At 35.2% G+C, this 11,985-nt stretch overlaps 1 protein-coding gene and 1 pseudogene across 7 annotated transcripts; one reads left to right on the top strand and one right to left on the bottom strand.

Moving 5' to 3' along the window:
* Nucleotides 1–1,179: 1,179 nt before the first annotated feature.
* Nucleotides 1,180–2,670, bottom strand: LOC147936318 (S-protein homolog 25 pseudogene; annotated as a pseudogene).
* Nucleotides 1,904–4,544, top strand: LOC104719326 (uncharacterized protein At2g29880-like). 7 transcript variants are annotated; one of them, XM_087468403.1, is made up of 7 exons: nt 1,904–2,040; nt 2,189–2,228; nt 2,726–2,808; nt 2,901–2,959; nt 3,094–3,188; nt 3,447–3,805; nt 3,893–4,544. In XM_087468403.1, the coding sequence occupies exons 6-7, from the start codon at nt 3,464–3,466 to the stop codon at nt 4,469–4,471; spliced, it is 921 nt and encodes a 306-aa protein (XP_087324529.1). In that variant the 5' UTR covers nt 1,904–2,040; nt 2,189–2,228; nt 2,726–2,808; nt 2,901–2,959; nt 3,094–3,188; nt 3,447–3,463; the 3' UTR covers nt 4,472–4,544. The 7 variants fall into 7 exon arrangements, with proteins under 7 accessions (XP_087324529.1, XP_087324527.1, XP_010435527.2 ...); XM_087468401.1 differs by lacking the exon at nt 1,904–2,040 and having other exon boundaries at nt 2,106–2,228; nt 3,098–3,188; XM_010437225.3 differs by lacking the exon at nt 1,904–2,040 and having other exon boundaries at nt 2,106–2,228.
* Nucleotides 4,545–11,985: the final 7,441 nt, after the last annotated feature.

Genomic DNA, 11,985 nt, shown 5'->3' with positions numbered 1-11,985 from the left:
TAAAAAGTTTCGATATTTATAATATTTTAACTTTTAAAATTTTAAAATTATAATATTTAAAAACTTTTTAAAAGCTAAGAACTTTTAAAAGTTTCAATATTATAAATATTGAAATTTTTAAAATTTTTAAATATTAGAATATATTTTTTTGAAACTTTTTAAAGTTTAATTTGATTAAATAAAAAACTATATCAAACCGAATATACTTTTAAACTTGGACGCCTGATAAATCAAGCTTTTTTATAGCCGATGTGGGATATTGTACATAGTTATACTGGTACTGAATCATTGTTTAAAAATTTATAGCCGATGTGGGATATTGTACATAGTTATTTTATTTCTATAAATTTAAAATTTTCCTTTTTCTAAAAAATTCTGGAAATTCAAAAAATGTTAATGAATGACATGTCAAATCCTGATAGGTTGTTTAAAATAATTCTTAATATAGAAAATTCTGAAAATTTTTAAAAAGTTAATTAGTGAAGTGTCTAATCACAATTGGAGGTTTAAAATCCTAGGTGGACGCCTTTAGGAGCTTATAGCTTCTATTTTTTATTAGTATAGATTAAGTTGATTTGTTGTTTCCCTAAATATCTCACAATATAAAATCAAACCAAATAAGTTTACATATATATATATATATATAATTTCGTATTTAATCTATTGATTATTTTGAAAACAACAAAGTCACAATCGATAAGTATTAAAAATTTCTCATTATTATTAATATTCATAATAATTATAGTGATTAAGTATGGTAGTAGTTAATATTTGATATTACTGAAACCATTAAATACTCGGATACCAGTTTCCTTATTTATAGGGATTATACTCTGTTTGGTGACGGGAATAACTATTCTTGAATCAAACCTAATATACGATCCAAATAGTGTCAATCCGGGTTACTAACGGACTCACGTGTTTTGAAGTCTACTATTGTCGGGCCATACGGGATCCGCGTGTCAACCCGGTTGTAAATATGTTTCTGCCCTATGGGGTATAAATACCATTTAGATAAATCAAAACTATACGGTAATTTAATTAAATTAGGCAATTTTCTAACCATTTTTAATGAAAAACATACCAAATAAAAGTCATGCTCTAATTTGAGTTTAGTGAGTATTCATGCTTTAATAGTATAGATGTTTTGAATTATACTATAAAACAAAATTAGGTTGATGACTAAATTTCTTATGACTCATTTCATAAGACATTATATTCTTATTACTCAGTTACATAAACATTATGTCTTTAGGAAAAAAGTACATTATTATCCTTCATTCCAAAGCAACGCACGTACCAACGGTGTATTAGCCTTTCTTGCAAAGTATATTCCATCGGTTCTAGCAGCCCATATGCGTAGCTGACCACATCGAGGAATCACTCTTGCTCCTGCTTTGTATACTTCAACGTCAAATGAATACTCCATGCTAGGTCCTTGTCTTAAAATACAAGCCCATTTTGTTAAATTGGGTATTTCATCATGGAATCTAATGATATATGGAGGGCTATTGAAGTTTAACTTGTTCACGCCTAGATCATTATCTCCGGAACGACAATGAATCTCAAGAATACTATTAGGAGCGAGTTGGTTAAGAATTTCTACACGGTTTTTCACGCAAGCTTGATTTAGCACAAGATACGGAATAGTAACTAAAACAAAAAATTTGAGATGATTCATTTTTTTTTGGATCTAAACCCAACTATCGGAGTAATTACAACATCAACATGTAGTATTTATAATTATCTTGTGTGGAAGAAGACGTTTTTTCCCTTTGATAATATTTTTTTATGGCTTTAGCTAAATTTAAACATTGATAAGGACCAGTTAAAACCTTTAAGCTTATTTTGGACGTCAATATGAACCAATTAAACCTTTTTATGGTGTTTAGTTAAACCTTCTATATTTGATTTTAATCAACAGTAGGATAAAATTTTTATATTTAAAAAGTAGACTTTTAACTTTGATTTGTTTGTTTTGCAACGCCGTGTCATGAGAAATAATGAAATATTATAGTTTATATGAAGAATTGAAGTAGGGTCAGTTTAAATCTTATTGGTTGATTTATTGATATAACAAATGTTAATCAATTATTAGTTTAACCGAATTTTTGGTCGGTTTGACTTTAAGGGGGTGGTGGAAAAATCCTATAATTTGTTGATGTGTAATCGAGTTCATCTTCTGCAGGTTTCAATGGATGGTATCTGGAACTTCATAATAGATAAAGGTAAACTGTCTTGTATCTTGATTCTTGAGTAAAGCTTCAAATCGTTTTGTAATTAACCTCTTGAGAATCCTTACAGCTTATTTTCCCTAATCCTTTAAAATTTCTTAGGTACTTTTGAATTTGCAAAAAACCCAAAAAAAACTGCAGATTTGATTCACTTTTTGATGAAATTGGTGTTAATTTGATGGTATGATATCAAATTCATCAAACGTGAATCAAATCAAATTGGTGTTAAAAAAAAACATGTCTTTATACGAACCCATGATAGCAAATGCTTAGGCCTCTCTCTGATCAGATTTGTACGAACCCATGATAGCAAATGCTTAGGCCTCTCATCTGTTTGGTATTGGCTGCCATAAGAAAGTTTCTGGAGGCTGCAAATGGAAGAAGTTTGTATTGCTTTTGTTAACCTCATTATTTGGCTATTCTTGTTCACATTCATTCTCTAAATGCGATCCCACGGGTGATGACTACAAATTGCAATCATATCTTTGTAGGGACTTTGATTTTGCACTGGTTGCTATTTTTGCCAAATGGACTACCGGATGGGACTGAATTGGCTTACTATTGGAAATCAAAGGTCTGTTATCGTGCGCTTAATTGAATAACTCTGTTTATTCTTTTTGCAAATTTAAGTCTGAATGGTTTTGCTGACACTTGTTTTTCTCGCAGAAACTTCTGCAGGGTACAAGCAAGGAAGTGGTATAGTATGTAGCTGCTGCGATACAGAGGTAACACGCTGAATGCAGTGACTAATGTAAATTGACATTCTTTCTTTCTGGCAATTTTTTAGCATTAATGGGCTGCTCTTTTTGGATCAAAGAATTCTATAATATATGGGCTTTTCCCCTTCCTTTCTTGTTAGCTAGGGTTAGTTTATTGGTGTATATATATATTCAAGATCGGCAGCTTTCTTCTCTCCTACTATCATACTTGAGGTTTATTTTCTTCTCTGTCAAAGTGAGTATTTTCTATTACTTTTTACTTTTCTTTATTTCCACGTTTTGTATCATGTTGCTCACTTTGGGAATAAAGAAAATAGAGAATACAAAACATGTTTGTGTGTATGTTATCCTATAGATATACATACCAACGAAAGAAATTTCTTAAGTTGGATTCGATTTGATGGCCAGCCAGTTTATAAATAATACTTGTTTGAGATCTGTGGGATATATCATAACTCATGAATTGTTTTTTTTTTTTGTATGGTATGGATAGTTAACATACACACTACAATGGGAGATTCACAGGATGTGAAAGCTAAAGGTCAGTATAACCAGTGGTTAGAACATGAAAGCAAGATGTTAGTCCAGATGCTAGTGGATGCAATCAATCAGGGTTTTTGTGATGGTAATGGAAAGTTCAGTAAATTAACCGTGGAGACAAGAGTGTTACCGACACTAAACCAAAATCTTGGCATTAACAAAAGCTTCAAGGAGTATAAAAATAGGTTAAAGATCTTGAAGAATAAGTACAATGGCTTGTCAGATCATTTTCGTTTTAGTTTTTGTTTTGGGTGGGACCCTGAAACGAAGAAATTCACTGCTCCAGATGAAGTATGGGCTGACTATTTGAAGGTAACCAAATTATAACATAGAATTTGTGAACATAGTAGTGTTGCTCATATGTATCAAAATTACTAAAATGTTTTTATTTTCAAATAGGCTCATCCAGGTAAAACAAATCTGCGTGATGACTCATTTGAAGATTTTGGAGATTTACGAATGATTTTTGAATCAAATACTGCTACTGGAAGGAATGCTGTGGGATTAAGTGATGCCATTGATACAAATACATATGACGTTAGAGAGCATGAAGGGACAACTAATTCAAGTCGTGACCAAATAATAGAAGATGAAGAAATAGCATATGAAGAAACATCTGTTCAAGAAGTTTTCTCTGCATTAGAGACAAGAAGAGGGGGAAAGCTACCTCCAAGAAAGAAGGCTAGAACTGAAACTGATGCACTTAACTCAAACAAGGCTGTTGATGAACTGCAAGATTCAGTTCAGCAGATTTTTGGCATGATACAAAAAAGATGGGAAAAGGAAAATGAAGAAAAAGAAGCTGAGGACAAAGCTAATAACGTGTGGGATGCTATCAAAGAAATTCCTGATTTGGATGATGGTTTGTGTTATGAGGCCATGACATTGGTTCACAGCTTAGGTATGAAATATGGATTCGTCCATATGTCTATAGCAGATCGCAAGGGATGGATTCTAGGAAACCTTTGTAAACCATGAGATTGAAGTTGAATGCATCAACAAAAATTGAAGAGGGTTTTTATTTTATTTAATAGTTTTCGTTTTCAAATTAGCAATACCTTATGAGCTCTCTTTTTATTTTATTTTTGATTTAAGTCATTTCTTCCTTTTAAAAATAATCAACTCTTTTGTTGTTTCTTGAATGAAAGTTGAACAAGAGATATTTAACCAAAACAAAATTTGCAAAAGAATCATAAATTTGCATCTTTTACTTTCCTATGGCGGGTAAATTATGGTTCGTACCAATATTATGGCGGGTAAAAAACTAAAGACCATATTAGGGTGAATATATATATATATGATTTCTTTCCTTCTCTCATTTGTTCTCCATCTCCACACTAGCCGCCGCCTTCCTCCGCTGTTGCTGCTCGTAAGTTCTTCACTCCATCTCCACATTGTTATATTATTATATGATTTTGTGTCTTTATATAATACATGTTCTCCATCCTGGTACATGCTTGTTCTCCATTTCCACACTAGCCGTTGCATCCTCGTACGTTTTTCTTTTTTTAAATTAATTGTTATATAAAAATGTACGTACGAAGATACACGTTTCTCCATCCTCGTACATGCTTGTTTTTCTTTGTATCTTTATATAATACATGCTTGTTCTCTAGTCGATGATATACATGCTTGTTTATGTGTAAACTTTCTCTATATGATGATGTTTCTCTCTATAAAATACATGTTTTGTTTATGAGGTCTGTCAATGGTTTTGTGTAGGATTTGGATAATGGATCACATTGTTCATGAAAGCGAAGAGATACAAGCTAGAAAAAAAGAAGACGGATGAGAAATTTCAAGTTAGATATTGATATCATGATGCTGGTTTTGTCAATCATTGCGAAGATTCAATATTCCGTTCTGCAGATACCACGCCAGATAAGAAAGCCAGCTTCAAGACTTGGACATGAATACATACAATACCAATTGGTTCATGAGAAACGTGACACTTTTCGACGTTTGTACCGTATGGACCCAGAAGCATTTTTGAATCTATGCTCTATTTTGAGATTGGAGATGGGTTTGAAAGACACAAGATATGTTTCAGTTGAAGAAATGCTTGCCACATTTTTGTTCATCGTTGGTCAAAATTCAAGATATGTTTCAGCTGAAACTAGATTTCAGAGATCAAGATTTTCAATATTTTAATTTTTATGTTATCTAACTTATATTTGTATAACTTTTAAATTGTAGGAAAATATTATTTAGTTGATTGTGGATTCGCCAATCGTCGTCAATTTTTAGCTCCATTCCGAAGTACTCGCTATCATCTCCAAGACTTTAGGGGACAAGGAAAAGATCCTGTAACTACAAATGAGTTGTTTAACCATCGTCACTCTAGCTTACGAAACGTAGTAGAGAGGATTTTTGGCATCTTCAAGTCAAGATTTCTCATTTTCAAATATGCACCACCCTTTCCATATAAGACGCAAGCAGAGTTAGTACTTGCCTGTGTTGTTTTACATAATTATCTTCGTCAAGAATGTCGTTCAGACTTGTTTGAAGATGTTAGAAATGCAGAAGGAACTGACGCTGATGAAAGAGTTGATGATGGGAATAATGAAGAAGAACAGCTTCATGGTACTCAAGACCAACAAAGAGTGCTTGCTAATAACTGGAGAGCAACTATAGCGGAAAACATGTGGACAGATGCTATGAATATGGAATCATGATACAATACTATTGTGCTTTATATTAGATTGTTTTCATACTTTCTATTGGTTTATTATTTTTTATCCAATACTTTTTTTATTGAGAAATGCTTTGGCTCCTTTTAACTACAATGTCTATTTTCTTCTTAAGTGTGATCGAATGAAATGTGATTCTTCACATGACGTTGAATCAAGCTGTTTTTTTTTTTTTGTTTCTTTCCTTTTTTAATTCTAAAATCACCTAAAATTTATAATCAAATCTCACCAAATCTCAAAACCCAAATCTCAAAAAATCTGCCAAAATATCAAAATCTCCTAAAATTACACTCAAATCTCCCAAAATTCTAAAATATTAAAATCCCAGCAAATCTCCTAAAATATCAAATTCAATACACCCCCCTAATTCTCTCGGTTTATGGCCGGTATTAGGGGTTGTGTGGTCATCTAATTCCTTGGGTGAATAGAAGATTCACATGAGTACTGAAAGGTTGGAAGTAGCTTTCACTGAAACTCTTCAATGCCTTACAGGTTTGCTCAACTGCTTAGTCATCATGTGTCTAAGGACAAACCAACCGGCGGGTAGTGAGTCTAGATCGATAAATGAGCATAATGTCAATTTTGTGATGTGAATGGATGGAGGTACATGTACCAGTGGCTGTTGTGTGCTCATCTACAGAAGATTGTGTTACACAAGTTGTTGGCATGACCATCATGTTTGTACAATATGTTATTGTTCATTGAGTCTCATATTTGATCAATGTGTTTGATGCAAGGTACTGTTACTAGAAGCTGGATTGTGCTACGAAGCAAGTTTCCTTGCTTTACTAGTTGTTTGACGTGTACATCATCTTCACTGGTACATACACAACAAGTTTCACCTCAGATCACTACTTTATCAATTTTCAATGGGTTTAATAAAGACAATGAATGTTCTTGTCAAGAGCAGGGATTGGATAAACTTTCAGTTGTATGATCAACTCTCTATGTGATCGTGATGAAGTAGATGACAAGACTGTGTGTCTAAGGAGGACTAAGGTAAAATGTGTTGATGATCTTGTGTTTCCTATAGATGACAGATCACAGAAGGCATATGTGCTTAGTTCATATGTGCGTAAGAGCAACATGACCCTGTGAAGAATCGATCATAGAAACTGACTTAGATGCAAGAATGAAGGATATCTACAATCAATCAGAGGTAGTAAACTGTAGAAACTAATACACAAGATGTTGTTTCAGAATGGAAAGCTTATGTATGATCCAGTTCTTAAAGTAATCCAATCTAAGTGCTACTTGCTGTTCGAAGCCTCGACTATCAGCGGTCTATTGTTCCACCCAGTTGGGATTGAAGGGATAGTCAAAGCGTCTACATACAAGAAGCTTATCCAACAGGCGATGATATTAATTATCAAAGTGCTTTAGGATACAAAGCACTGTTTAGCAGGTAGTGATTCCCATAACTTTGCTTACTAATGTGATACATATGTCTGTTTTTTTACTTAGTTGATTTCTCAAGTAGGGGGAGAATGATTATGGTTTTGCTATGTGTAATGATGTTTCTACTTGATTTAGGGGGAGAATCATTGCTTATGGGGGAGACTTAGTGGATTAATTGGTTGATTGTAGTCTGTTTAGAGAACTATTTAGAACATGATTTCCGCTGCAGCCAGCTGAGGTTTCTGAATTTTAAGTTCTTAATCATATTTATGTTTGAACAAGATGTTGATTTATTTTGCTAGATAGTGATTGATGTTTTATTTAGTTGTTGCTTATTCTGGTTTTGGCTTGTGTTTGTTGAAGTATCATTTCAGGTTGACCCAGAGAGATGCTTGAGTATTAAACTCAGTAAAAAAGGAGGAGATTGTAGATGCAGCTTCTGGAACAGCTCGCTCTGAGGAATAGATTGATGTGTCGAACAAATCGTTCTGACGATTACGAAGCTGTCTCAAATCACAATAGATGACATGGATGTGTGAAATGATGTGGCAGAGCTTGAGTGGATGAATAACAAGCTAATGAGTTGCCGACTTAGTGAGGAAGCAAAAAAGTGTTGGAGTTGTAGAGATTCAAGAAATATTCTCTACAACAACTAAGGAAAATGATAAGCTTGAAGAACAAAAAATTTCATATTTCCGTGGATACTTGGAGATTCGCCTTCTAGGATTTTCTCGTCGTGGTATAAATATTATAGGAGTTGGCCATGAGCCATTCTTGAGCACTCTAGAATATTGTTGTTGAGTTGTAAACTTTGAAGCTACAGAAGGAGGTGAGAAGTTGGGTGTTCGATTCTCTTAGATCTTCACAGATGTGTGTTAAGATAGAAGAGGGAGACGCGTAGATTCGTTCTTAATCAGGGAAAACCCTTTTGAGTATAATAGGTTGGGTAAGGTCCGAGACCAAAATTGTATCCTTGTAAACAATCGGTTTTGTTTACAAGAACGAGTACAAAGCGTTGGCACTTCCCAAGTGAAAAAAGTGTGTGCGTCTCTATACATTTTAAATCATCACATCACATAGTGGTCAAATTTTTGTCTAACATAAAACTCTTACCCGAAAGTTGCTAAAGAGGAGTTGAGAAGGAACATATGCAACCGTTTTGAGAAAAGTGCACGCCTTAGCTTCTACGTAAGTCACGAATTTATAAACATGCTTAAAATCCCCAATCCCAAAAAAGGCTCAAGAATATAGAAAAAGATTATGGATTTCATATTACCAGACGTTGCATTAGGAAGTACTTTGTTTTGGGAGACAAAAGATATAAGTTCTAAAATCCAAGAGAAGACAATAGCGCTGCAGGAAACAAGGTTCACTTCCGATATTGATCAAGAGGGCCAAGACGCCAAGGACGTGGAAGACCTCCAAGTGATTGATCAAGCTACCCAAGAGGGGCTTCAAGAAGACTTCTACTTGAAGAAATAGAAGTATGATATGTCTACATTTTGCATTTTTCATGCATTTAGCGAGGATAACTCATTGTTTTGCATCATTGATAGTCTCTTTTGCATAGAATGTATTCTTAGGTAGTTCTGCATAAATCATGCATAAATCCTGCATTGCATTGTGTATTTTGGAGTATTTCAGGTGTTTAGGAGATAATCCGACTCAGGCGCACAACAAAGGACTCAAACCATCCGACTGAGGTGCACAACAAAGAACACAACGTCATACTTGATCACTACCGCAAGTAAATTGATACTAGGTTTTTTGTATGTCTATCCTAGCAGGTTCAATTAACCTTTTGTGTTGTAGTACTTAAGGTGTCAATCCAGTTGAGAACTTCACTAACAATTAAGATGCAACCAAGAAATCACAAGTCAAACCAATTCAAAGAGAGTGTTTTTGTCTAACAATCCTAGAATGATCAGAATGCAAAACGGAAATGTGTTCTAGGACTAGAAACGAGAATGTATGACATGAAGCGAAAATGAATGAAAACAGAAAACGAGTCTAAGCATGAACTAAAAGGCAAGACACGAAACAGTCTCGGGAATGTAATAAAAATCAGGAAGAAAGAGGTCCTAAGGATGGGAGTAATTGATGTCGGTGAATTCTCCTAGTCTACTAAGTGTTTAACATGCCACAAGCAATCTATCCCTAGACAATGAACATCACAACTTAGCTAATCCAATCTCTTGGTAAAAGCTACTCAGACTCAACCACTTCCATACCCAGCTTTCGCTAGAGAAACATGGTTGAGCAGGCATGACAAACAAGTTCATTCATGTCAACAAACATCCTAGAAAACTAATCTCTTAGGCTAGGAACGTAAGTCTCTGGCACTAGTTGGTCATACATTTCATCAAACACCTTTTGGGTGTGGAAATGTCTCGAACCTAGTTCTAATTGATCAGAGAAAAACTAGCATTTCTAACACTAGTCGAGAAGGGAATCATAAAAATCAAAGCTTAAACACTCTACATCCTAAGATCCTCCACCTAATCTATCCCATCCTCAAGGACTACTACACTACTCAGATCCGAAAATAATTATCCAAGATACAAACACATAAAACTTTGAAACAAGCATTATTAGGTAGATAAAAATAAGATGAACAACTTTTGAGAAGGAATCAAGTACAAAAACTGAATAAACTCGGAGATGTCGGATTACAAGTCTAAGAACGTTTTTAGGTGGCTAGGTTAACCTTAAGAACAAAAATGAAAATGAGATAAAAGATCAGATGTCTCAGCCAAGACTTAACAAAACGTATTTATAGTCATCCAACATGGAAACCCCTAAAACTTAAAACGACAAGGTAAGGAGTCGGTTTTGGGAATTCTCTCAAGCGTGTGAGATGGAACGTCTTCCCGGCATGTGCGAACGAGTGGTGGCTCGAGTGGTGTTGGGTCGGCTTGAAGGACGTCGACTCGAAGGGTGCGACTCAAAGAACGAAGGGTTGACTCGAAGGACGTGACTCGAACGGTGAAGGGTCAAATCGAAGGACGCGACTCAAGCGGCACGACTCGAACGGCGTCGACTCGAACGACGTCAACTAGAACGGTGCCGACTCGAACGGTGCGACTCTGACGTCTCCTAAACACCTGAAATACTCTGAAATGCACGATGTATGCGAAGATGATGCAAGAACTACCTAAATATGCAAAGTGTGCAAAAGAGACTAGACATTTATGCAAAACAACTAGTTATCCTAACTAAATGCATGATAAATACATGCTTAGCAGAGACAAAATATAGACATATCACAGGTGTGACGTCAGACTTGAGCACCACCTTAGGAACAAACGCATGCGACTCGACCGTGCGACTCGACCGTGCGACTCAAGCACCATGGGAGAGGTGTCATTCCACCCGAGCGCAACCAATGAGGAGACATTATCCGACTCAAGCGACACCATCTCCAAGTCTCCCACTCTAGCACCTCCAAGAGGATGACACCTCCAACTCGAGCGCACCTTCAATATTCCGTTGGGATTCAGCTTTAGGGTACTTCACAAAAATTATGTGAAATTGAGTGAGCTTTCCAGTGGAGGTGATATTAGGCCAATCTGATGTGTGGTTAGTGAGTTATTGATACTAGGACTTTTGTATTTCTCCTAGTAGGTTCAATTAACCTTATGTAGTTGTAGTAGTTAAGGTGTCAATCAAAATGGGATGATGCTATCACTCAAGATGCAATCAAGCAATCACAAGTCAAGCCAATTCAAAGAGTGGTTTTATATCTAACAATCGTAGGATGATCAAAATGCAAAATGGAAATGAGCTACAAAACTAGAAACGAAAATGTATGACAAGAAGCGAACATGAATAAGTAAAAACCAAAATGAGTCTGAGCGTGAATTAAACAGCAAGAACCGAAACACTCTCAGGAATGCAATAATAATCAGAAAGATAGAAGTCCTAAGGATGGGGTAATTGATGTCGGTGGAGTCTCTCAGTCTACAGAATGTTTTACATGCCACAAGCAAGCTATCTGTAGACAATGAACATCATGAATTAGCTAATCTAATCTCTTGGCAGAAGCTACTCAGACTCAAACACTTCCAAACCTAGCTCTCGCTAGAGAAACATGGTTAAGCATGCATGAAGAACCAGTTAATTCACGTCAACAAACACCCTAGAAAACTAATCTCTTAGGCTAGGAATGTAAGTCTCTGGCACTAGTTGGTCAGACATTTCATCAAACACCTTTTGGGTGTGGAAATGTCTCAAACCTAGATCCAATTGATCAGAGATAAACTAGTGTTTCTTACTCTAGTCTAGAATGGAATCATACAAATCTAACTTAAACACCCTACACACTAAGATCCTCCACCTAATCTATCCCATCCTCAAGAACTATCAACTACTCGGATCAAGAAATCATCATCAACAATACAAACT

This window comes from Camelina sativa, chromosome 10 (assembly GCF_030686135.1).
Source record: "Camelina sativa cultivar CO46 ecotype springtype chromosome 10, ASM3068613v1".
Classification (NCBI taxonomy): domain Eukaryota; kingdom Viridiplantae; phylum Streptophyta; class Magnoliopsida; order Brassicales; family Brassicaceae; genus Camelina; species Camelina sativa.
This window is presented reverse-complemented; position numbering and strand designations above follow the sequence as displayed.